This window comes from Onychomys torridus, chromosome 1, assembly GCF_903995425.1.
Source record: "Onychomys torridus chromosome 1, mOncTor1.1, whole genome shotgun sequence".
Lineage (NCBI taxonomy): Eukaryota > Metazoa > Chordata > Mammalia > Rodentia > Cricetidae > Onychomys > Onychomys torridus.
Genome location: NC_050443.1, coordinates 57,291,859 through 57,313,698, shown reverse-complemented (window position 1 = coordinate 57,313,698; position 21,840 = coordinate 57,291,859). Strand labels below are relative to the sequence as shown.

The following is a 21,840-nucleotide window of genomic DNA, read 5'->3' as shown; positions in this document are numbered from 1 at the left end:
GTCTGTGCTGTAAGCTCAAATGTTATAGTACTGAGAAACTATTTATACATGGAGCAACTTAACCACTTAAAACTCTTTCTGAGAACCCAGAAAGAGAGCCCTCTTCTCTGGCTATAATCTCCTTCTGTGTCAGGCTCAGGACTGGTGGAGAGCTGAGATCAGAGGATCCATGGCAATCCTAAAAACACTACCCATGTCCAATTATAAGTGCAATGATAGCATGCTGTGTATATAAAATCTTATGACGTATCTAGATTCTATGCATGGTAAAGCTAGAGCAACAACACAAAGAAGATACCTAGGCCCTCACAGACTAGTTTTTCTACTGGCTTAGACACTATATATCTAATAGTGAAGAAGCCGTGTGATGGCCATTAGTCCAGTGGCTGGAGACACAGAGCTGGCATTGAACCTCAGGACTGGGGAATAGATCTTCTTCTCCACCCTGTTCCTTCCTCTTTTTCCTCTTCATCTTTCTGAAAGGCACACTCCTGGATCTGCCGGTCCAGCTCAGTGAAGTTGGGTTCTGGGTCTGAGCTGCTATCTGCACTGTAGTTAATCTCCTCCATGCAGCATGGCTCATCATCAACCTCGGTGGATCTGCTGTTGCTGTTACTGCTGCTGCTGCCACACCTGTAGTTCATGTCCCCAAAGCAAAGAGAAGAATGAGGGAGGAGAGAAGGAAAAGCACATAGGGAAAGGGAGATAGAGACAGGGTGGTGGAAAGTGGAAGGAGGAAGAAAAAGATAAGTTAGCCAGAAGAAGAAAATTTACATTATGGAAGAGAAGGGTAGCCAAGTTCCCTTTCTGACTTTTTTGTAATTTATTCTTTGAGGATTTCTCACTAACTTCTTGAACTCCTCCCAGACTCCCTACTACACTATACCCAAGTCTTCCTATTGTCTTTTTCCAAATAACCCACTAAGATCAATTAGTACTGCCTGTATATGCATGGACATGAGGCTTTCCACTGAACAATGGGAAACCCAAGAGAGGTCACACTCATGGAGAAAACTGACTCTTCCTCCTCCAGCAGCCATCAACTCTAATAGTTCCTCAGCAAGGATTGGGGGTATCATGAACTCCTACCCTATCCATGCTGGAATTTTAACTGGCCTGATCTGACACGGGTTTTGAGGAGACAACCACAGATGCTATGAGTTCAAGACTCATTCCTCCCTTAAATGTTTTCATCACACCTCCTCTCTCTTTAATTCCTCCCTTGAGAATAAGCAGGGCACCTTTCAAAGTCCTTACATTCCTTTCTTCCTCTGCCCATTAAAACTGCACTTCTCTGTCAATCAGTGAATTTCCATCTAAATGATGTAGACAGTCTGGCATATGTAGAACTCTCAAAATAGGTTAACGTACATGTGGTCACACCAAGAAGGCTACCATTGAATGTATGAGAATGCCATTCTATCCCTCCCAGCACTGAGTAGGATCAGATCAAAGTAGAGAGGACTCCAAGAATTCATGGTCCCCCTTCTACCAAATCATACTGTGGGTCTCACATAATTCTCCTTCATCATGACAAATGGTATTGGAAAGAAATTAATCCAGATGAAAATAAATAAATGAACAAACAAGAAAACAACATTCTGTTTCTCCTATGCTTATAGCTCTCCATTATTTCTGCACCCCTCTCTAATTTATCAACAATTGGGTGATCAACAGGGGCTGAGCAGCAAGAGACAAGAGGGAGCAGCCGCAGTGGACCAAAAGACTTTACTGCATATTGTGATCAGAGGGAATTTCCTCCCAAGAAGCTATATATCTCACTCATTTGCATGAGATACCTGAAGACTTTCTAATCACTCCCTACTTAGGACTTTACCAATTAGGATTAGCAGCATGCTGGGTTTCTACTTTGTGATTTATAGAAGGCAAGCACTTCATAAATCAGGCAGCGCTGTTCATCCACCTGCCTCTCCATAAACAATGGAAATGGGCAATCAGTAGCATGGTTACACTCAGGAAATGAATCAGGCCAGTTTCTTAATTGTTTACTGACTGATCAGAGTCTCCCGGTGCTCTTCACAGTCTCTGTTGCCTAAACTGAAGGTCTGGTAAGACACAAATGGAGAAGAGGGGAGAGAAATACAAACCTTGTTTCCACAGTCCCATTGCTTTAAATGGCCATTATATTTTACAGATCACATTGTCAGTAATAAAGTCATTGAATAAAGGAAAGTAAAAGCTACCTAGCTCTAAGATAGTTTCTATTTAGCAAGAATCCTGAGTGCCTGAATCTCTTCTGCTGTCATCCTAGGTACTGTGGTGACAGTGCAGTAAAACATCAAGAGCCTGGTTTCAAGACCTGGCTATGGGACTTTGGGGAAAACCCTAGTTTCATAATGAGATCACCGTAGCTGAAGTGAATTCTGGGGAAGAAACATATAGATGCTATCTAGCATAATGCTTTGTGAAGTAATATCAGTCAACAAATTTCAATTCCATTTCTCTGCTATGGATATTAAGAAGACACCAAACACCATACAGAAGAAAATGTGCATTTAAATGTGTTGCTTCCCACCCATGTTACTGCAATAATTATTACAGACACATGGGTGCTGCTTATATTTTCTCTAAAATGTGTGCCATCACCAAATTTAGGACCTTGCAGCAACTCCCCATTGCTAATTAATAGAACATGAATATCAACGGCTTTAATGGATAGGACTTTCCAATGGGGTTCAGTTTTCAGGAGTAAACATAGTCAGTTTGTTCTACAAAGGCCTCGTCCTCCAGGAAGAGTATGCTCAAGTCAATAACAAACTTGGAGCCTCCCATTAAAATATAGTTGATAAATTGATCCTGTTGAAATACATATATCAAACTTGATGCATCTACAATATTTTACTCATACAATCAACTTCTTGTAATCTTCCAAGCTCTCAACATCCAAGAAAATGAGACATGTTTCTATTAACACATTCATCTTAACTGCTACTAAGAGACCATTTTGATAACCTTTCCCTTACTGAAAAATTCCCTGCTAATTGTTATTCTAAGATAGTTACTGAATTTGTTTGGAACCAGAGCTTGCTATAATTTAATTGAAACTAAAATATAGCTCATGCCCCACCAAATTCATATCTACTTTAGTCTACAGATTATCTAAAGTGAACACAGCAGGTGCAAAAATTTACCACATTGAACATGTATGTTTGGGGTAGATTGAAAAGTATTTATTACAAATCATTTTATTTAGCTGTTTTCTTAATTGCTTTTATAAAATCTCTGGTTTCTAAAGTTTTATGGATATTCATGATGCAATTATTCTATCCACTGATTATTAATGATGTAAAAACTGACAGTTTCCTGTAGAATTCTAGCTAGAAGTCAAACAGCTCAAAGTAGCAGCTATTGTAGGAAAAATATACCTACAGATTAAATGTATCCATGAAGACTAAAGCTAATAAAATTACATTGTATGATGAACATTCTTAAATAAACAGACTTTTGGTGCCTCTCTCTCTCACAAACATGCACATACACATACACTCATATGCACACATGTTCACATGGACACACACACACACACACACACACACACACACAATAAAAACCCAACCTAAAAACTGTGTATCACTGACTTTCCTAGAGTAACCAGTTTCCATCTATACATAGCCCGTGATGCTATGATGTAGACTTCAAAGGCAAGCAAAAGCATGTAAACATTCTTTCACTAACAATTAGATGGCTAAACAGGATCAAAGGGCAAAAATAGTATGTTAAAAAAAGCATGTAAAATGAACAATAAATGAAAATTGGTTGGACACAGATAAAGTCACACCAAGAGAAAAATTTATAGGAGTGATTGCTTAAAATTCAGCACATTGTAATATCTCATTCTTTCAATCCCAGTACATGGGAGAAGGTGGCAGGAGGATTTCCATGAGTTCTAGGCAAATCTGGGTTAGAAAGTGAAAAAAAGAAAACCCCACATAGCAACCACAAGAGAAGATTCAGAGTCAAAAGTATAATCTATGATGTATAGAAAGTAGAAAAGGAGACACAAGAAAAAGATGCAGAGCAAGTAGAAGAAATCAATCAAATAAGAGCAAGAGTTAATGGAAGGGAAGAAAACTGAAGATACAAAAACAATGAAATAGACATGACTATTTGAAAAAATACACAATACTATTACAATTAAAAATTGATAAAGAAGAAGAAAGTATCAGAAATAAACTATGATCCTCCCTTAGAACACTGAGTTTTCAGGGATCTAAGGGATAAAGCAATATTAAAAAGAACAAGCAATAACAATGACAAAATCTATACATATGTGAACTTAGCATACAAGAAATGGTACAGATCAGCCTCTCAAACAATGAAAACAACCACAGGACCAGGTTTTCCCTTACCCCATGATGTTTCCCTCTATCAAGATATATCTTTCATTGCTCTCCCACTACAGCCCTCTCCCAGCTAGGGAAATTCCCAGGAATCCACAAGGATGACCCCAGCTTAGACTACTAGCCATAGTGGAGAGGTTGCCTGAACTGGGTAATCAGAATGCTGAATAGCCTATTATCAGAGAGCCTTCATCCAGTATCTGATGGAAGCAGATGCAGAGATCCATAACCAAGCAGCAGTCCAAGCTCTAGAAGTCCAGTTGAAGAGAGGTAAGAGGGTTTATATGAGAAAAGGGTGTCAAGATCATGACGGAGAAATCTGCAGAGACAACTGAACCAAGTTCATGGGAACTCAGGAACTTTAGATCAACATCTGTGGAAATTGCATGGGACCAGACTAGACCCTCTACATAGGGGACACAGTTGTGTTGCTTGGTCTGTTAGAGAGGCCTCTGGCAGGGGGGTCAGGATCTTCCCTGGTGCATAAACTGGCTTTCTGGAACCCATTACCTATGGTGGGACACCTTGCTCACCCTTGATACAGCAGGAGAGGGACTTGGTCCTGCCTCAACTGAATGTACCAGACTTTTCTGACTCCCCATGGGAGGTCTTACCCTTTTGGAGGAGGGGATGGAAAGTGGGTTGGGCTGGGGAAGGCTGAGGGGGAGTAGAGATGGGAGGGGGATCTGTGATTGGTATGAAAAATGAATAAAAATAAAATTTTAAATAAAAATAATAAAAAAAACCACAAGTTCCTTATGTGAAAGGGGATATCTGAATGTCTCTGGAACTATTCAGAAAATTAGATTCATAATTCCAAATATCTTAATAATGACATGTTAGGCTCAGATATTTTCTTTAGAGAAGTATGAAAAATGGGAAAAAAACAACAATTCTATATAATTTCATATAGAACTAAGAGGTATTTTCTATTTATTTTATAAATCTAGTATTACACTGGTACCAAACTAGACATTGTAAACAGAAAGACAATTGTAAACTTCTATCCCTAATAAATTTAAAAAATGTGTTGTTCTTTTAAGAAATAGCAGGTTAGATTCAGTATTATATAGGATAATTATAAACCCTGACCACATGAAGTTAAATCTTGAGAGTCAAGCTGGTTCAATGCTTGAAAGATCAATAAATGTAATCCACTATATTAATAGGATAGTGTGCAAGAATTACACAATCATATACATGTCTTCAGGAAACAATTGATAAAATCCTGTAATCATTAATGATATAAAACACACTTTAAAATACCAAGAGTTCCTCATATGAATAAAGAGTCCTTATAAAATCAGTTGATACTGAGCACAGTGGCTAAAGATTGATTCTCCATAAAGATTAGGAAGAAGAAAAAGAATTTCATCATTGCTATTCAACTGGAAGTCTTAGCCAGCAATGAAGGAGAAGAATAAAAAAGTATATACAAGGATAAATTTTTAAAAAAATGTCCTTTTGGAACTGTGTGAAAGATAATCAAAGTCCTCAAACTTCCTACAACTGCAAGGAAAAAAAAGACATGCCAATACTAACTGCATTTCTATACAGTATCTAATTGCTGTAATAGCTGTAATATAATTCATAATGACTGAACAAAAATGAAGCAGTTGGGTATTAATCTAACAACACACATACAAGACTCATGACAGAGTTACAAGCCATACAACAGGCAGAAGAAACAGATCACAGAAAGGAAAGATGTTTAAGTGAGTAGACAAGCAGAAACAGCGTCAAGAACTCAACATAATGGAGATCACCCTAAAACTTATATAGAAATGAAAATGAATGAGAAATAGATAAGATGGTTTTGAAAATAAGACCAAAGTGGGAATAGCCATTCAATCATTTCTTTCAATGTTTTAAGAAAAAAAGTCATATATTAGGGTGGCATTGGACTCACTATATATTGTGGGATAATACAAGGTGATCCATGTGTCCCTTTTAGGGTCCTCCTTGTATTCTAGCTTCTCTGGGGATGTGGTTTGTAGTCTGATTATCCTTTGCTTTATATCTAGTATCTACTTATGAGTGAGTAGGGAAATTCCCAGGAATCCACAAGGATGATCCCAGCTTAGACTACTAGCCATAGTGGAGAGGTTGCCTGAACTGGTTCAATAAAACCCTGATTGGCCAGTAGCCAGGCAGGAAGTATAGGTGGGGCAAGCAGACAAGGAGAATTCTGGGAAGAGGAAGGACTAGTCAGGAGTCACCAGCCAGACACAGAGGAAGCAAGATGTCGAGACAGAAGTGAGGATCCGTACCAAGCCATGTGGCTAAACATATATAAGAATTAAGGGTTAATTTAAGTGTAAGATCTAGTCATTAATAAGCCTGAGCTAATGGCTCATCAGTTATAACTAATATAAGCTTCTGAGTGATTATTTTATAAGCCAGCCATGGAACTGTGGGGACTTGGCAGGACATGAGAAACTTCTGGCTACAACTATGCAATCAAAGTGACTTGAACTCCACACCATCCTTCCTGCCCGGCCCCCAACTTTAGGGCGCTGGGATTATAGGTATGTATGTACCATCATGCTTGGTTTATGTGGTGCTGGGGAACAGACTTGGGGTGTTGTGTGTATGGGGCAGATACTCTACCAACCGAGCTATAACTCCAGATTTATCATTCAATTTCAAGATATACATAGTGACTATGCTCAAGACAGCACAGTATTGGAAGAGTGGCAGACACTAAGACCACTAGAGAGCAGAGAACACAGATGTACATGCACACTAATAAAGCTAATCAGGTGCAATTTCAAAAAAATGAAAATTAGCGAATAGAAGAAAATTGCCTTTTTTGAAGCAACTGTATGTTTCTTAACAAAACATAAGTAAAATTTTCATAAACTTTATACTATATACAAATTTAATTCAGAATTTAAAATACAAAGCTGTAAATCTTTCAGAAAATAAACATCTAGGAAAAGGTAAGTGAGATTGGCCTAGACAAAGAATTCCTAGAAATGACATAAAATATGATCTGTAAGAGAAAAATAACAGATAAATTGTACTTCATCAAAAATAAAACTTTATTCTCTAAGAGCTCATTAAGAATATGAAAAAAGACTACTTACTGTGAGAAAATGTTTTCAAAACACACATCTGATAAAGAAGTCATATTTAGAATTTGTAAAGAGCTCTCAAAATGGATTATAAAAATGTATTTATGAAATATGTAGATGACATGAGGAAGATATATGTATGGCATAAGATATTCATCAACAGCAGTCATTAGGGAAAGACTATGATAAAATGAAAATTAAGACTGAATGTTAAAAATAGCCATAATAGAAAATAACAAAGAGGATATCAACTAGACTCCTAATATATTGCTGCCCGAAACATGTAGCCATTCTTGAAAATGATTTGTAAGTTTTCTCAAACACTGGAAGCACATTCTATATGAAGAAAAAAGTGCACCCTTGTACAAGTAATCAAGTTAAGTAAGTAGTTATATTCACACTATCCCTTTTGACAGTTTTACTGAGTGTTGTTATTTTATTTCCCACAACTACAATTCCTTGTTTGATCTTTGTAATTAGTAAGGGGATCCTTTCCTTCCTCCCTCTCTCCATTCCCCCATTCCTTCCCTCTCTCCATTCCCCCATTCCTTCCTTCTTTTCTCCAGCCTTTCCTTCCTTCCTTCCTTCCTTCCTTCCTTCCTTCCTTCCTTCCTTCTCTCTCTCTCTCTCTCTCTCTCTCTCTCTCTCTCTCTCTCTTTCTTTTTCTTAAAGAATTTGTGTCCCTATCTGCCTGGGTTAGGGTTTTTATTCCTACAACAAACCACCATGACCAAAAAGCAAGTTGGAGAGGAAAGGGTTACATTTCCATACTGTACTTCCTCATTGAAGGAAGCCAGGGCAAGAACTCAAATAATGCTAGAACTCAAATAATGCAGGAACCTGGAGACCTGCAAGGGCCATGGAGGGGTGCTGCTTATTAGCTTGCTCATCATGGCTTGCTCAGCCTGCTTTTTTATGGAACACAGGACCACCATCCCTGGGATGGAATCACCCACCATGGACTGGACCCTCCCCATCAGTCACTAATTAAGAGGTTGCCCTACAGCCAGATCACAGAAGCACTTTCTAAATTGAGGTTCCCTCCTTTCAGATAATTCTAGCTTGTATCAAGCTAGCCAGAAATTAAATACTTATATTAGTGTCAGAGGGCTCACTGTGCATTTGCAATGTCTCAAAGATTATAAAGGATGAAAAAAAGGAAAGAGAGAAGAAAAAAAACAAACAACAACAAAAAAGTCTTGAAAAAAAATTTAAAAAAACATGAAGACTTTGGGAAACATCACATGACATTTTTTTTCTTTTTCTTTTTTCCTCAGAAATTAGCTGCAGATATATTTTATGAGGATCAAGCACAATTTGACTTCAGTTAACCTTTTATAGCAACCTTAGCACCTTAGCAATCAGCACAACAGACACTCTGGTGGTGCCCTCCCCTCACCCCAGCAAAGTGTACTGATACAGTCATTTCTATCATCTCCTTTTTGGTCCCTGTCCAGAATATTTTGGACTATATCAAGCATAAAGGTTAATAAAGTAATTGAAAAGCCTCTATGGTGCAGAGTGAAGGAGGTGAACCAGATGTAAAATGAATTTTGTGATGCAGAAAAGTTGGAATATGCCAATAACTCGCACATTTGAAAACTTTCTCATTTCAGCCTTCACAGGATTAGAATCAAAAGAAAATCTAACATGAAAAAAATATCAAATGTCTGCTGAAAAAACACTTCAGTTTTGTATATAAGTCAGAGCAATTGGGGGATGGTACAAGTGCTACAGACTAATAAGAGCTCTTGCATTGTTTCAAACAGTAGAGTGGCTTCATGCAATCAGTCAGCTCATCTGAAAGAGCCAAATCTTTGTTGAAATTATTCCTTTTAGTACCACCTTGTGACTCTTTATTAGTGGATTCTATTTAAATAACTAATAACAGTAGCACCAGTCATCCTTCATGGCAGCTAAATACTGATCAGTTTCTAAATAGCACACAGCACTAAGTAAGTTATTGAGTTCCTCAAAGAACTCACCTGTAAATATTCAGGTCAATTTCTTGATATTTACAGTGAAAATCACATTACAAGCTTTCCCCCTATAACTAGCATTTCCTGCAAATACTAAATATCTAGATTTTCAATTCTCTTACGTGAAAAATAAAAGCAGGGGATTTGCATATATCCTATACATCTTTCTATATACTTTAAGTCATCTCATAATTGCTTGTAATTGTTAATATCATGTAAATGGTTGTTGCAGTAAGTTTCAAAGGGAATAATGACCAAAAAAACAACTTTATGTGTTTTGTACCTATGCAGTACAATGTACTTTTATACAGATTTTGACTGAATCCAGGAGGGCCAATTTTATTTACCATAAAGTAGTGTGGTAAGGTTTAGGTAAGGCAGTGTATGTAAAGTGTTATATGAAGTTCCTAAATTGCCAGGGAAGAGCAGACAACAACCAACACAAAACCAAATCTAAATATAACACCAGTAGCACAGACACTGAGAGAAACAATCAATGGGACCTGTTGAAACTGAGAAGCTTTTGTAGAGCAAAGGACACGGTCAACAAGACAAAGCGACAGCCTACAGAATGGGAAAAGGTCTTCACCAACCCCACATCTGACAGATGGCTGATATCCAGAATATATAAAGAACTCAAGAAATTAGACATCAAAATGCCCAACAGTCCAATTAAGAAATGGGCTATAGAACTAAACAGAGAATTCTCCACAGAGAAAGTTCAAATGGCTGAAAGACATTTAAGGAATTGCTCAACATCCCTAATTATCCGGGAAATGCAAATCAAAACAACTCTGAGATACCACCTTACACCTGTCAGAATGGCTAAGATAAAAAGCACAGAAGACAGCTTATCCTGGAGAGGATGTGGAGCAAGGGGAACTCTCCTCCAGTGCTGGTGGGAATGCAAGCTTGTACAGCCACTTTGGAAATCAATATGGCGCTTCCTTAGAAAATTGGGAATCCATCTCCCCCAAGACCCAGCTATAGCACTCTTGGGCATATAACCAAGGAATGCTCAATTATACCACAAGGGCATTTGCTCACCTATGTTTGTATCAGCTTTGTTTGTAATAGCCAGAACTTGGAAACAACCTAGATGCCCTTCAACTGAAGAATGGATAAAGAAAATATGGTACATATACACAATGGAGTACTACTCAGCAGAGAAAAACAATGACATCATGAGGTTTGCAGGCAAATGGATGGATCTAGAAAAAATCATCCTGAGTGAGGTAACCCAGACTCAGAAGGACAAACATGGTATGTACTCACTTATAGGAGGATATTAGATGTCAAACAAAGATGACTAGACTGCTACACTACTCCAGGGAGGCTACCAAAAAATGGGACCCCATTAAAGAACAGGGAATTCTCCTGGGGAGAGTGAATTCTTTCAAAGGCTTCTTTAGCTATTTTTCTTTGGATGGACTGCCAGCTACTTCTCACATCATATAATGGACTGAAAGCTTCAAAGGTAGACCAGTTCTCTGTGTTAGCTCAGAGTGTTGTAATGCATAAAAGCATGACAAGTCTTTCAACTTTACCCATGCTTGACTACCTCACTAACTTAGATAAGATCCTGTCCCTACAACATTCAGACAAAACCAAGTGTTTGTTTTGTTTTGTTTTGTTTTTCATCTTCATTGCCCCTAAATAGAGCTGAGGTTACATTAAAAAAACAAAAACAAAAACAAAAAAAAACCAAGAAACCTTCAGTGTTTCCATGCTTTCTTACTAGAAGCAATTAAGTACATTAGTTTTCAACTTTGCCATCTAAACACCAAAATTCTGCCATAAATAACATATTAACATGAGACATATTACATTGTGATGTATGTTTTTTTGTACTCTAACAGGAAAAACCATTGTTGATTTTTTGTTTTTGTTTTTGTTTTTGCCTTTAGATGACATTGTACGTTCTATTCTGTCTAACCTGCTCGTCTTCCTTCTCACTCCTATCAAAAGAAATCTATTTTAACCCATAAAATTCAACACATATGGTGATTAATAACTTGATCCATTAATGCCACTCTTATCTTTCCGACCCTGTGAATATTGGACTCTACTGTAAAATCTGAGGGTCTGTTTTGTTTATATCTCTCTAGTGCTCTTCCTAATATTGACCTGTAGGTACATGAGGCCAGAGAAAGCAGTTCACAGCTGGCTCCTCTGCAATAGGCTTCCAGCCTTAGCACAAGGTCACCCTTCTCTTTTTCTTTTATTATTACTATTTTTTTATTTTCATACCAACCATAGTTCCCCCTCCCTTCCCTTCCCCTACTCCCCCCAATCTTATCCACCCCATCCACTCCTTAGAGAGGTAAGGCTTCCCTTGGGGAGTTAACAAAGTCTTGCATACTAAGTTGAGGCAGGACCAAGCTCATCCTTTCCTGAATCAAGGCTGAGGAAGGTATTCCATCATAATGAATAGGATCCAAAAAGCCAGTTCATGTGCCTGGATAAGACTTGGTCCTACTGCCAGGGGCCCCACAAACAGATCAAGCCACACAACTGTCATCCACATTCAGATGGCCTAGTTCAGTCCCATGCAGGTTCCCCAGCTGTCAGTCCAGAGTCCTTGAGCTCCCACTAGCTCTAGCCAGCTGTCTCTGTGGTTTTCCACATCATGATCTTGATGCCCTCTTCTTGGTCATAAAATCCCTCTTTCCTCTCATCAACTTAACTCCAGGAGCTTGGCAAAATGCTTGCTTTGCTGTGGATCTCTGCATCTGCTTCCATCAGTTACTGGATGAAGGTTTTATAATGACAATTAGGATAGTCCTCAATCTGATTACAGGGGAAGGCCAGTTCAGGCACCCTCTCCAATACTGATAGGAATCTTAGCTGGGGTCATCCTTGTGGATTCCTGGGAATTTCCCTAGCACCAGGTTTCTCCCTAACCCATAGTGTCTCCCTCTATCAAGATATCTCTTTCATTGCTCTCCCTCTTCATTACTTCCACAACTTAGCCATCTAGATCCTTCGTGTTCCTATCTCCCACCCCTTCCCCTCTTTCTCAACTCCCAGTTCATCCAGCAGATCTTAACTATTTCCTCTTTCTGGGGCAATCCATGAGTGTCTCTCTTAGGGTCCTCCTTTTTACATAGCTTTTCTGGGGCAGCCTACAGAATGGGAAAAGATCTTCCCAACCTTATATCTGACAGAGGGCTGATCTTCAAAATATATAAAGAACTCAAGAAACTAGACATCAAAATACCAAATAACCCAATTTAAAAATGGGGTACAAATCTAAACAGAGAATTCTCAACAGAAGAATCTCAAATGGCCAAAAGACATTTAAGGATTTCTCAACATACATAGTCACTAGGGAAATGTCAATCAAAAGAACTTTGAGATACCATCTTAAACCTGTCAGAATGACTAAGATAAAAAACATTGATAATAGCTTATATTGGAGAGAATGTGGAGTAAGGGGAACACTTCTCCACTGCTGATGCGAGTGCAAACTTTTACAGCCACTCTGGAAATCAGTATGACAGTTTCTCAGAAAATTGGGAATCAACCTACCTCAACACCTGTCAATATCACTCATGGGCATATACTCCAAAGATGCTCAATCATACCACAAGGGCACTTGCTCACTCTGTACATAGCAGCATTATTTGTAATAGCCAGAACTTGGAAACAACCTAGATGCCCCTCAACCAAAGATTGGATAAAGAAAATGTGGTACATTTACACAATGGAATATAACTCAGTGGTAAAAAACAAAGACATGAAATTTTTAGGCAAATGGATAGAACTAGAAAATATCATTCTGAGTAAGGTAACCCAGACCTATAAAGACAAAGATGGTATGTACTTTATTCATAAGTGGGTATTAGATGCAAAGCAAGGTTACTATTTACCTTGGGATTCTACAGTTTCTTTGCACTGAAGGTTGTAGTGGGAAGTTTTCCTGTGTCTAACCAGGTCCTGCAGCTGCTCAAACCAAAGTAAACACACAGAGGCTTATATTACTTGCAAACTGTATGACCTAATGACTTATGCTTCTTGCTAACTAGATCTTATAACTTAACTCAACCCATTTCTATAAATCTATATATTGCCATGTGGCTGTGGCATTACTGGTCTCCTAGCATCTTGTTGCTCCTTGGGCAGCAGGCTGAGTCTCTCCCAGTTCAACCCTTCTTGTTCTTTTCTTTAGTCTCAATGTAACACCTAACCTTATCCTGCCTTGCCACAGGCCAATGCAGCCTTATTTATCAGCCAATCATAGCAATACACATTCACAGCATACAGAAAGACATCCCACAACAGAAGAGTACTGGTCTCTCCCCATTAGCTGCCCACAACATTGCTGACAACCAGAACATGGCATCTGATGCTGCCAAATGCTCTCTGAGCAGACACGTCTGAGAATCATTGCTTAAAGTGCTAAACTATGAGAAAGCTTATAAGTAGGGGTGTGACAAGTAGAAGCATTCTTTTGGAAAAATTTTTTGTTAGAAATAAAGGGAATGATACAAGAAAATCTTGATTAAATATTACTTTTCTAGAGAAGAAAATCATCTAGGAATAAAAAGCCTATCCCCAGAATGATTAAGCATTGCATCAATCATGGTGAAGAGCCAATCAATGAAGTTGCCAATTTCCTACAATTAAACTGGACATTTACTTCAATCAAAACAGCAATGGCCACTACCATATGCAATATAATAATTATAAAACATCACAGCAATCAAATTAAATTCAACATCATGAGTCACTTGTCAAAGAAACAATAGTAATTTTTCCCTGTGTCTTAATTTAGTAAAATTTGGCAAATAAAACCAGAGTATTTGGGGCTGATAAGACAGTTTAGGTAAAAATTCTTGCTGCCATGTTTGACACCCCTGTCAGATACCTGGGACCAGCAACAATGAGAGAATCGACTCACACAAGTTGCCCTTTGAGCTTCACATGTGCATTCCTCACACACAAAATAAATAAATCAAATAATTGTATTAAAACAGAGTACATAATATTGAAAAAGAATTGTAGCTATTATTTTGAATGCCAGGATCATGTTTTTTGAAAGCAATTAAAAGGACATTTTAGGACAACAAAAGCTAACTTAGATGAACATATATATATATATATATATAGAGAGAGAGAGAGAGAGAGAGAGAGTGTGTGTGTGTGTATGCACATGTGTGTTGTTTTCATATTTGAACATTAACTAGCTAAAACATTAATTTAAAAAGAAAAGATTATATTCATAACACAGTCATGATGAATTGAGGATTTAGACATAAAACTAGGAAATACATAAGCTGACAGAAGAAAAGTAACAAATCTCAGTGTGTGTGTAAAAACAGTGAACTGAACAAAACATTATTTTGAAGTTACTCTTTATATTACCACAAGAATTTGTGAGGTTGGCATAGACCTAGGAGGCCAGATATGAAAATGTGGTTCAGAGAGATCTGCTTCATACATCAATAAATTCATTCAGGAAGAATGTGGGAGCAAAACCTTCTGGTTTCAGTGAGTGGAGGATCATGTATGTCTTCAATTTCCTTATGCAATCTCTCCAAAAATAATAAAAGTAAAGTAAATGACTTATTTCAAAGACATTAACCAACACTGGAAAATTACCTTAGTTTCAAAACCATGAACTATTAAACTATATGAAAATGTGGATAATAAGCAATGACACTAAGTATGGACTTCCCTAGTTATCCAGCATGCTAAGCTGCTATGAGAGAAAGTAGCTGTCTTAATCAATATTCTATTGCTGTGAAGAGACACCATGAGCATGACAACTCTTATAAAGGAAAACATTTCATTAGGGCTGGCTTACAGTTTAGAGGTTTACTTCATTATCATCATGGTGGGAAGCATGGTGGCATGCAGGGAGACATGGTAGTGGAGAAAGAGCTTCCATATCTGGATCCACAGGCAGCAGGAAGAGAGAGAAATCCCAAAGCCCACCCCTAGTGACATATTTCCCCCAACGAGGTGATGCTTACACAAAAGCCCACACTTACTTGGACAAAGGCACACCTCCTAATGCCACTCCCTAAGCATTAAAATATGTGAGCCTATAGGGTCCATTCCTATCCAAATCATCACAGCAGTATACAGTTGTGATAAACCAAAATGATTTTTAATTAGGAATTCGTGGCCCCTTGTTGAGGACACAGTGACTGGAAGAAATAGCAAGCATACTTTAAAAGCTACAATTTGCCACTGAATCAAAGTATGTGATGGGATGAAAGAAAGATAAAGTGAGGATGATTTTGTATCAGAAACAAGTAATTCAGAAAGAATGTCTTCATGTGAAGCAATAATAACTGTTGTCTATTCATTGTCAAGTTAAAATACAAAGATTTGAAGATAACTTTTGTCTCAAGATCAAAGTGGGGATAAATACCGAGTTTCAAAAAACAAAAATGCAATCTATTCTGGACTCTTAATCTTCTAGGTAAGTCCTTATTCTTTGTATTTTGCTCATCCATTCACATAAATCTGTTCATAATTCACTCAGAGTTCAGTCAAGTATTGATAAAAGAAGAGGAGAATAACTTCAAAGAAGGAAGCTGAAAGTGGTCACAAGTTATGGGAGACACAGCTATATTTAATTAAGATAGAAATTGCTAGGAAAAAAATGTCAGTTGACAAGGAAGTCAGAGTTCTAAATTTTACATTAAATGCTTTGGGATAAACCAAAGGACCAAAAGAGATAACAGGTAAGAGTGGAAAAGAAAACTCAAGGAAAGATAACACACTTCAGAGCCCAGACTTTTTATTTGTTAGTCTGTGGTGTCTAGTAGAAACTTCATTTCTAATATATATATATATATATATATATATATATATATATATATATGGAAGCTTCTAATCAGTTGGCTTTTGGTGACATTTCCCAAAGTTCTTCAGTGTTGTTAATCCCTCTTCTCCCCTGCTGAAGAGCTAATGGCAAGTGATAGCTGCTGGGAGACAGAAGACCAATTTCTCAAGAGTGTTGCCTGCGGTAGGCCAACTGTACTCAAGTGGAATCCCACACACTCAGGAGTATGTAGCCAGCACAAGCTTCCTTTGATGGGTTAAAAACAAAAACAAACAAAAAGAGGACAGAAAGTTTTGTGGAAAGGGAAGGGGAATATGTCTGGGAGGATACAGGGCAGGGAGGGAATATGTTTAAAATAAATTGTACAAAATTCCCAAAGAACTAATAAAAATTGACTAAAAAAGAAAGAAAAAAAGAGCAAGTGAAGTAAAGAATTAGAATTTAAATATGTGTTTGGAAAATATTAGGTATGAAAGTAAAAGTTATCAGTGGTAAAATATACAGTTCAAAGATTTTTAAAAAAACACAGAAAGACATAAAATTGCTGATCAAAGGAACACCTCAAATGCCAGGTATTTAAACAGTCTGACTGACAGCAAAGTACAGCCCTCTGTATTTACTAATCTGCTCACCCAAGCAACTCTGAGCCTTCTTTCTGCTAGACAGCATACCTGGATCTGGTAATGGTACACATGGGAAGTACATGCCAGATGACAGCTGAAAACATATGAGCATGAAAATATAAAGGTATGTCTTCCAAAGTGAGAATACACCTTAACTTTAAGGTAATGCCAGACCTAATTACATTATAAAAGTCAAGTTTACTTACACAAGAAATTTGTCACACAGGCAACATCCCCAAAATACAAAAGCTTTTTTGTTTGTTTGTTTGTTTGTTTTGGTTTTACTGGGGAGGGCAGGTAGACACAGGGATAAGCTTGAGGAAGTCTGGAACACCAGAAGTAATCAAATTCAGATTTAAGAAATGGAAAGATAGAATCAGAAAAGTTTTAGTGAGTATACTTCTGGAGATAAAGGAGAGAAATGTAGAGACGATAAGAAAGGGACAAAAGAGAGATGGACGGAGAAAGAAGGGGAAGAGGGAAGTGGAAAGAAGGAGCTGGGCTGTTAAAGACAGGCAATAGCTAGCAGTTATCCCCAGCAAATGGGCGGAGTAGCTGTACAAATCCAGACACTACTCCACCCACTTTTCTACTTCCTATAAACAAAGTCACTCAGATATACCAAAATACAATGCAAACATCTTTGACACTCCTTCCGGTTCTTCCCAGGTGAAAAGCAAAGCTTTCAAGTCATCTTGTTGTGAAACCTTCCTGAGAACATTTGCAAGACTCTCCTTCCACCCACCATGTGCTCCAGCATTTATTTAACTAATCTTTGAAAAGTCACGTATCTTTGGTCTGATGGCTGCCGGTAGTAATAAGTGATGCTAAGAGTGCTGATCTTCTTCGACTTGCAAGGATCTTAACTTCTCAGGCAGGGCAGTGAGAAGTACTTAAAAGGCACCAGGCTATCTCTGCCTCATTAACTATTTGCTGATTCCAATCATCTCCCATCTTTAGGATAGTCTCACCCTGATGTTAGTCTCAAATACCAGACTACAAACACAATCTTGATGACCAGAGACTTCTAAAGGGAACATCCTATAAGGCTAAAAGCAGAGAAAAGCTTCTAAAACAAAGCCACCAGCATAACTGAGGTTACACTATCTCTCTAGAGCTTTCCACTTTACTACCCTAGCACAAAATGCATGCAGTAAGCCAGGGTTATTGTATTTTCAGCAACATTTGGGTGCTAGCTACCTCCTGTCTCCTTTCTATTTCCCTTTTCAAAGATGATACATTCAACAAGAAAGGGTTTAATATAACTAAAAATAAATAAAAGAAAATAATATGATGCAGAAATCTATCTGTGGTATCATTGGGAGAATGTATTTTAATACCTGGGTTGGGAAACTACATAAACACTTCTCTGAATACCTCTCATGTCTTCTTTTCAACTGGTTGTTTTGATGTCTTCTAGGCACACACCCAAAAGTTACTTTGGGTGGTACTAAGGATTCTTGTGACATAGGAAAAAAGTATAAATTAAAAATCAAGACAGAAAGTTGGAATCAGTCACTCAACAGGGGGTTTGAATTTTGGCTATAGTACCAAGTCTAAAAATAGAATTTACCTTCTGTAAGACTCGTTGGATTAATCTATAAAATGACAACCTTATTTTCTTTTATAAATTGAAAAACCAGAAACAAATGTCCTAGCACAAGAACTCACAGTTAGTTACTGATGTGGTTAGAATGTGAATTGCCCCGCCCCATTAGCTCATGCCTTTGAACACTTGGTCTCCAGTTGATGGTGCTGGGAAAGCCCAGAACCTTTAGGACAGTAGTTCTCAACCTTCCTATGCAGTGACCCTTTAATACAGTTCCTCATGATGTGGTGACCTCCAACCATGAAATTATTTCATTGCTGATTCACAACTGTAATTTTGTTACTGTTATGAATCATAATATAAATATCTGAAATGCAACCCCTCCTCAAAGAGGCCATGACCCACAGGTTGAAAACTGTTGCTTTAGGAGGTAGAGTTCCACTGTAAGAAGTGATTCACTGGGAGTGGGCTTTGAGGCTTTGACAGCCATGCTCCATGCTATATTTGCCTTCTGCTTCCTGAGTGTGGAAGCAATGTGACTAGCCAGCATCCAATACCAGAGCATTTCCTTTCCATTACCATGGCTTCCTTGTGAGGGTAGACTATAGTTTTCTGGAACTGTAAGCCAAAATAAACCTCTCTGGTAAGTTGCTTCCATTAAAGTATTGTATCAGAACAATGCAAAGGTAGGTAGGACAGCTACTGCACTCCCTCCCCTTTCCTCTCTACTACAACTGGAAAAAAAAAGCACAGAAAGAATCTTGTCCTGGCAAGTACATCATCTTCCTGCTTAAACATCACCCTGTGGATGCAGCTTCACATAGTCTCCAAGCAAAGCCATTAAGAACTCTCTATTCCTTGCAATTCTTCCAAGCCAGACTGTATAGCAATTTGCAACTTTATGATGTGATAAATAGAATTTCTTTGTTTGGATTTTTCATTTACATATTTATTGAGATATGACGATCTTAATTAGTTCTGCTTTTTTTGTTCTGTTTGTTTTTCCTGGATGAGGAAAGACAGCTTTCTGTAGTCCAAAATAATTCTGCATGCTAACAGGGTGAACAAAACTCAGCCTGTGGCATTCCTTCATGTTGATGCTGCATAAAACGCAGCTTTGTGGATTCCTTTTGCACTTATTTTCTCTTCAAATGCCAAGGTAATGCTCAACACTTGGGTGCCTGCCAGACCTTGAGAGGCAGCCACCTACAGAGAGGCAAGAGGGGAACACTTAAAATTCCACACACTTGTATTTATCCACTATGCTCTCCCCAGCTGCCTATCACCCATCTCCCTTCTGAGAATGCTGAATCTCCATGGCCTCTTACTAATGAAATGCAACTCCTGCCCCTCAGCCTGTGTAGGACAGCAAAGGACAGCTCTGATTTCCCCCAGGGCCTAAGTTCTGGGGTCAAGGGAGGTTTTAGACAGCTTGCCTGCATTGTACTATTCTCCGTTCACCCTCTACTTGCTCAGATCAGAGCTGTGTGAAAGCTGCACCTCCCCCAGGAGGCACTAGCAGCTTCCCTCACCATGTGCATGTTACCAGCATCACCCAGAACAATTAGCATGGTTCCCCGGGGCTTTGTGTTTATCAGCTTCTTCACACTATCACCAAGTCTGCCACTGATTCAACACTTTCGAGAGAAAGGGCATACTATATTATTTCCTCGTTTTATTTTGTTTTCTGATTTTTTAAGTTAACTAAACTAATGATGTACTTCCTGTGCACAGAAGGAAGCTCCAGGCGCTTTTAGGGAAGGATGAGGAGCGAGCACAGCTAAGCACCTACCATGCCAATTTCATTCATTCTCACTTCACTTAACATACAAGCAAACACGTCCGAGCAGATGCCACTGTTCTTAAACTAGAATAAAGAAAGACCTTAGAGGTTTGGACCATTTCTTTTCAATATCCTGAAGCTAGCTACACATGACTTAGAAGATGTATGCTAATCACAGAGGGCCAAGTGCTCCTATAGCCTGTGATTCAATCAATACCTATTTATGTGTGTAGTTTACCTCTCTGGAGGAAGAACCATGATGAGATTTTAACACAGGCAAAACAGAATCTGGGGACTCTTGTCATGTGACCAAAAGGTCTCCTAAAATACCTGGCAGTCGCCCATAGAAGGTCACAAAAATAATGGTCATCTTTCTTACTGCACACATGTTCCCAAGAAGGTCTCGGGAAGTGTGATTCAAATCATTCATCAAAAGAGAAGAAGAGAGCAGAAGAGGGTGAGTTAACAAGAGTATGAGAGTAAAATAGGAGGAGGGGGAGGCTTGCAAGATGTGTAAAGAGACCTGCTCAACACATTTCTTATCATGGACTTTTTTCTCTTTAAAATGGGGGAGATCAATGGACCTAAAGAAAAGATTTTCAAAATACTGGTGAACTGTAGATAATGGTTAATAGCTCAATATGTAGCAATTGTACAAGAGAAGTATTTTTTAATTTTTCTTTTATTTTTGAGATTATATCATGTCTCCCTCCTCCTTCCTTCCCCTAACCCTCCTACATAATCCCTCCTTGCTTTCTTTCAAATTCATGGTCTCATTTTGTTGCTATGTTGTATGTTTTTAGGGCTGACCATGTGGCATTGGATAACCAGTTGCTGTGCTCTTCCCTGGAGAAGACCATTGAGAGAAGACTTTTGAATGTCATGTAATACACTGAAGTTTCAGCCATGAATATCTAAATGATTTATCGAATCTAACTGGTGCATTTCCACTGAGCTAAGCCATGTCCATTTGCTTTAAACTCAGATTAGACTAGATCTGGTGTCCATGAATGTCTACACTCTGCAGACAAGGAGTCAGGAAATATTAACCACTACAGGGGAACACCCAAAGCCCTTGCCCTTGCCCTTGCCCTTGTAGGTGTTTCAATCACAATTGGGATGACCTTGGAAAGCCAGTTTGTCACTTCAGAAAGGGAAAATGATGGTGTTATTCTTACTACTACAAATTCCTTGAGCAAAAGACAACCACTCCCATGCTTGATTTTGACTGTTCTCAATGTGTTTCCTTGTGCAATGTTTCCAGATCCTATCCATTCTCTGGAAAACTGTGGAAATGGTTAAAATGGTACAGCATCATTGGATGCATCTGAGATATGTCACTCCTTGATACAATCCTTTGAGCAGTGGGGAAAAAATGACATGGGACATCCAAGCTGTGGGTTGTGTCTTGTTAAACTATAGTCCTGCAAAAATCATCATCTCTGTAAAATGTACAGGGGAGCCTTTTCTTGTCTGCAAAGAAATCAGAGAACGTGGGAAGAAGTATACATTGGCTGAAGCCACTTAGATTTGTGTTTAATTTGAAGTTTATCCTTTTACCCTAAGTGGCCCCACTCTTCCAGTTTTATATTTGAAGGATTTTCCTTTTCAATATGCTTTAAAACCACAAAGAAGTAAATTTGGTCATGGGATATAAACTAAGGAACAT

At 38.3% G+C, this 21,840-nt stretch overlaps 1 protein-coding gene across 1 annotated transcript in view; it reads right to left on the bottom strand.

The window, feature by feature from the left end:
- Positions 1-413: 413 nt before the first annotated feature.
- Positions 414-21,840, bottom strand: part of Agbl1 (ATP/GTP binding protein like 1) — a 791,956-nt gene continuing 770,529 nt past the window's right edge. Inside the window, exon 23 of the mRNA XM_036170190.1 lies at positions 414-633. Coding sequence (XP_036026083.1) covers positions 414-633 — 220 coding nt within the window. The remainder of the gene's footprint in view (positions 634-21,840) is intronic.